The sequence below is a fragment of the Pezoporus wallicus genome, unplaced genomic scaffold (genome assembly GCF_028554395.1).
Source record: "Pezoporus wallicus isolate ANWC-B61680 ecotype Strahan unplaced genomic scaffold, APGP_CSIRO_Pwel_v1 contig_9026, whole genome shotgun sequence".
Taxonomy (NCBI): domain Eukaryota; kingdom Metazoa; phylum Chordata; class Aves; order Psittaciformes; family Psittacidae; genus Pezoporus; species Pezoporus wallicus.
Window position 1 is genome coordinate 1 of NW_026640392.1, and position 5,786 is coordinate 5,786.

The 5,786-nt window shown below is 56.7% G+C and overlaps 1 protein-coding gene across 1 annotated transcript; it reads left to right on the top strand.

The window, feature by feature from the left end:
- Positions 1-1,405: 1,405 nt before the first annotated feature.
- LOC130604400 (adhesion G protein-coupled receptor L1-like) lies at positions 1,406-5,320 on the top strand (the record flags this gene model as incomplete). Its single annotated transcript, XM_057418905.1, has 2 exons — positions 1,406-1,582; positions 5,111-5,320. Coding segments are annotated over exons 1-2 (327 nt in total), but the record flags the coding sequence as incomplete, so codon positions are not given.
- Positions 5,321-5,786: the final 466 nt, after the last annotated feature.

The window sequence follows — 5,786 nt, forward strand, 5'->3', positions numbered from 1 at the left end:
CCATTGACCCCTATTGATGTCCGTTGCCCCCATTGATGCCCATTGACCCCTATTGATGTCTGTTTCCCCCCATTGACCCCCATTTATGCCCATTGACCCCCATTGATGTCTGTTGCCCCCCATTGATGCCCATTGACCCCTACTGATGTCCATTGCCTCCCATTGATGCCCATTGACCCCCATTGATGCCCATTGACCCCTATTGGTGTCTGTTGCCCCCCATTGATGCCCATTGACCCCTACTGATGTCCATTGCCTCCCATTGATGCCCATTGACCCCTATTGATGCCCGTTGCCCCCCATTTATGCCCATTGACCCCTATTGATGTCTGTTGCCCCCCATTGATGCCCATTGACCCCCATTGAAGCCTCTTTAGGCCCTTTGCCCCCCATTGATGCCCATTGACTCCCATTGATGCCCGTTGCCCCCCATTGATGCCCATTGATGCCCATTGACCCCTATTGATGCCCATTGACCCCCATTGATGCCCATTGACCCCATTGATGCCCGTTGACACCCATTGACCCCTACTGATGTCTGTTGCCTCCCATTGATGCCCATTGACCCCCATTTATGCCCATTGACTCCCATTGATGTCTGTTGCCCCCCATTGATGCCCATTGACCCCTACTGATGTCCATTGCCTCACATTGATGCCCATTGACCCCCATTGATGCCCATTGACCCCTATTGATGCCCGTTGCCCCCCATTTATGCCCATTGACCCCCACTGACCCCTATTGATGCCCGTTGCCCCCCATTGATGCCCATTGACCCCTATTGATGCCCGTTGCCCCCCATTGATGCCCATTGATGCCCATTGACCCCTATTGATGCCCATTGACCCCCATTGATGCCCATTGACCCCATTGATGCCCGTTGACACCCATTGACCCCTACTGATGTCTGTTGCCTCCCATTGATGCCCATTGACCCCCATTGATGTCTGTTTCCCCCCATTGACCCCCATTTATGCCCATTGACTCCCATTGATGTCTGTTGCCCCCCATTGATGCCCATTGACCCCTACTGATGTCCATTGCCTCACATTGATGCCCATTGACCCCCATTGATGCCCATTGACCCCTATTGATGCCCGTTGCCCCCCATTGATGCCCATTGATGCCCATTGATGCCCATTGACCCCTATTGATGCCCATTGACCCCCATTGATGCCCATTGACCCCATTGATGCCCGTTGACACCCCCCTATTGATGTCCGTTGCCCCCCATTGGACCCCATTGACCCCCATTGATGCCCATTGCCCCCCATTGATGCCCATTGACCCCATTGATGCCCGTTGACACCCCCCTATTGATGTCCGTTGCCCCCCAGTGGGCCCCATTGACCCCCATTGATGCCCATTGCCCCCATGGCCCCCCACTGACCCCCATGGCCCCCCTCCGCAGGCCAAGAACCACTTCAACGCCAACTGCTCGTTCTGGAACTACTCGGAGCGCTCCATGGCCGGGCACTGGTCCACGCAGGGCTGCCGGCGGCTCAGCACCAACAGCACCCACACGTCCTGCGCCTGCAGCCACCTCACCAACTTCGCCCTGCTCATGGCGCACCACGACAGCGTGAGCACCGCGGGGCCATGGCGCCTATGGGGTGCCATAGGGATGTGATGGGGGGGGGGCATAGGGATGTGATGGGGGTGCCATAGGGATGTGAGGGGGGTGCCATAGGGATGTGAGGGGGGTGCCATAGGGATGTGATGGGGGTGCCATAAGGATGTGATGGGGGTACCATAGGGATGTGATGGGGGTGCCATAAGGATGTGAGGGGGGTGCCATAGGGATGTGATGGGGGTACCATAGGGATGTGAGGGGGGTGAACATAGGGATGTGATGGGTCACTTTGGGGTGCCCATAGGGATGCGATGGGGGTGCCATAGGGATGTGATGGGGGGGGGGGGCATAGGGATGTGATGGGGGTGCCATAGGGATGCGATGGGGGAGGGCATAGGGATGTGATGGGGGTGCCATAGGGATGTGATGGGGGTGCCATATGGATGTGATGGGGGTGCCATAGGGATGCGATGGGGGAGGGCATAGGGATGTGATGGGGGTGCCATAGGGATGTGATGGGGGTGCTATAGGGATGTGAGGGGGGGCCATAGGGATGCGATGGGGGTGCCATAGGGATACGATGGGGGTGCCATAGGGATGTGAGGGGGGTGAACATAGGGATGCAATGGGTCGCTTTGGGGTGCCATAGAGATGTGATGGGGGTGCCCATAGGGATGTGAGGGGGGGGGCATAGGGATGCGATGGGGGTGAACATAGGGATGCAATGGGTCACTATGGGATGCTCTTTGGGATGCAATGGGTCACTGTGTGATTCCCATAGGGACGCAATGGGTGACTGTGTGGTACCCAAAGGGACGCAATGGGTCACTGTGGGATGCTCTTAGGGATGCAATGGGTCACTGTGGGACGCTCTTTGGGATGCAATGGGTCACTATGGGATGCTCTTTGGGATGCAATGGGTCACTATGGGATGCTCCTTGGGATACAATGGGTCACTGTGTGATTCCCATAGGGACGCAATTGGTCACTGTCTGGTACCCATAGGGACGCAATGGGTCACTGTGGGATGCTCTTAGGGATGCAATGGGTCACTGTGGGATGCCCTTAGGGATGCAATGGGTCACTATGGGATGCTCCTAGGGGTGCAATGGGTCACTATGGGATGCTCTTTGGGATGCAATGGGTCACTGTGTGATTCCCATAGGGACGCAATGGGTCACTGTGTGGTACCCAAAGGGACGCAATGGGTCACTGTGGGATGCTCTTAGGGATGCAATGGGTCACTATGGGATGCCCTTAGGGATTCAATGGGTCACTGTGGGACGCTCTTTGGGATGCAATGGGTCGCTATGGGAAGCTCTTAGGGATGCAATGGGTCACTGTGGGACGCTCTTTGGGATGCAATGGGTCGCTATGGGATGCTCTTAGGGATTCAATGGGTCACTGTGGGACACTCTTTGGGATGCAATGGGTTGCTATGGGATGCTCTTAGGGATGCAATGGGTCACTGTGTGATTCCCATAGGGACACAATGGGTCACTGTGTGGTACCCATAGGGATGCAATGGGTCACTATGGGATGCTCTTAGGGATGCAATGGGTCACTATGGGATGGCCATAGGGCTGCAATGGGTCACTGTGTGGTACCCATAGGGATGCAATGGGTCACTATGGGATGCTCTTAGGGATGCAATGGGTCACTATGGGATGGCCATAGGGCTGCAATGGGTCACTGTGTGGTACCCATAGGGATGCAATGGGTCACTATGGGATGCCCATAGGGCTGCAATGGGTCACTGTGTGGTACCCATAGGGATGCAATGGGTCACTATGGGATGCCCATAGGGCTGCAATGGGTCACTGTGTGGTACCCATAGGGATGCAATGGGTCACTGTTTGGTACCCATAGGGTTGCAATGGGTCACTGTGTGGTACCCATAGGGACGCAATGGGTCACTGTTTGGTACCCATAGGGACGCAATGGGTCACTGTGTGGTACCCATAGGGACGCAATGGGTCACTGTTTGGTACCCATAGGGACGCAATGGGTCACTGTGTGGTACCCATAGGGTTGCAATGGGTCACTGTTTGGTACCCATAGGGTTGCAATGGGTCACTGTGTGGTACCCATAGGGTTGCAATGGGTCACTGTTTGGTACCCATAGGGATGCAATGGGTCACTGTGTGGTACCCATAGGGATGCAATGGGTCACTGTTTGGTACCCATAGGGTTGCAATGGGTCACTGTGTGGTACCCATAGGGACGCAATGGGTCACTGTGTGGTACCCATAGGGATGCAATGGGTCACTGTGTGGTACCCATAGGGACGCAATGGGTCACTGTGTGGTACCCATAGGGCTGCAATGGGTCACTGTGTGGTACCCATAGGGATGCAATGGGTCACTGTTTGGTACCCATAGGGTTGCAATGGGTCACTGTGTGGTACCCATAGGGACGCAATGGGTCACTGTGTGGTACCCATAGGGACGCAATGGGTCACTGTGTGGTACCCATAGGGACGCAATGGGTCACTGTGTGGTACCCATAGGGATGCAATGGGTCACTGTTTGGTACCCATAGGGACGCAATGGGTCACTGTGTGGTACCCATAGGGACGCAATGGGTCACTGTGGGGTACCCATAGGGTTGCAATGGGTCACTGTGTGGTACCCATAGGGACGCAATGGGTCACTGTGTGGTACCCATAGGGACGCAATGGGTCACTGTTTGGTACCCATAGGGACGCAATGGGTCACTGTGTGGTACCCATAGGGACGCAATGGGTCACTGTGTGGTACCCATAGGGACGCAATGGGTCACTGTGTGGTACCTATAGGGACGCAATGGGTCACTGTGTGGTACCCATAGGGACGCAATGGGTCACTGTGTGGTACCCATAGGGATGCAATGGGTCACTGTTTGGTACCCATAGGGACGCAATGGGTCACTGTGTGGTACCCATAGGGACGCAATGGGTCACTGTGGGGTACCCATAGGGTTGCAATGGGTCACTGTGTGGTACCCATAGGGACGCAATGGGTCACTGTGTGGTACCCATAGGGACGCAATGGGTCACTGTTTGGTACCCATAGGGACGCAATGGGTCACTGTGTGGTACCCATAGGGACGCAATGGGTCACTGTGTGGTACCCATAGGGACGCAATGGGTCACTGTGTGGTACCTATAGGGACGCAATGGGTCACTGTGTGGTACCCATAGGGACGCAATGGGTCACTGTGTGGTACCCATAGGGATGCAATGGGTCACTGTTTGGTACCCATAGGGTTGCAATGGGTCACTGTGTGGTACCCATAGGGATGCAATGGGTCACTGTGTGGTACCCATAGGGATGCAATGGGTCACTGTGTGGTACCCATAGGGACGCAATGGGTCACTGTTTGGTACCCATAGGGACGCAATGGGTCACTGTGTGGTACCCATAGGGACGCAATGGGTCACTGTGTGGTACCCATAGGGTTGCAATGGGTCACTATATGATGCCGTTAGGGCCACAATGGTATCACTCCATCTCTTCCCCCCATCGCTGACCCCTCTGCCCCACTTCCGCCCCACAGCAGCAGGGCCGCTTGGACGCGGTGCTGCTGTCGGTGATCTCCTGGGTGGGCATCGTGGTGGCCCTGGTGTGCCTGGGGGTGTCGCTGGCGGCGCTGTGCTGCCTGCGGGGGCTGCCCCCCGAGCGCACCACGACCCCCAAGCACCTCTGCGCCAGCCTCTTCCTCGCCGAGCTCGTCTTCCTCATCGGCATCGACAAGACCCAGTACCAGGTGTGGGGCTGGGGTTGGGGGGGCAGCACCCCGGGACCCCATTGCCCCCCCCCCTCCCAGCCCCATAGCGCCCTGCCCCCTGTGCCTGCGGGCCCTATGGCAACAGTGCCTTCATGCCCCACTATGGATCCTTGTCTCGTTCCCCCCCCCACCCTGTGCCCCACATATTCTGCGTGTCGCCCCTATGGCCCCCCCCCATGTGTCCATATCCTTTTATGTCCCCTATATCACACTTATGTCCCCCCATCCCGATGCCACCCGTATCCCATGTATCCCCCCATGTCCTTATATCCCCCTTATGCCCCCATGTCCCCCTTATGCCCCCCATATCCCCATATCCCCCCATGCCCCCCATGGCCCCCCTATGGCCCCATGTCCCCTATATCCCCCTTATGCCCCCATGTCCCCATATCCCCCTTGTGCCCCCATGTCCCCTATATCCCCCTTACGCCTCCATGTCCTGATG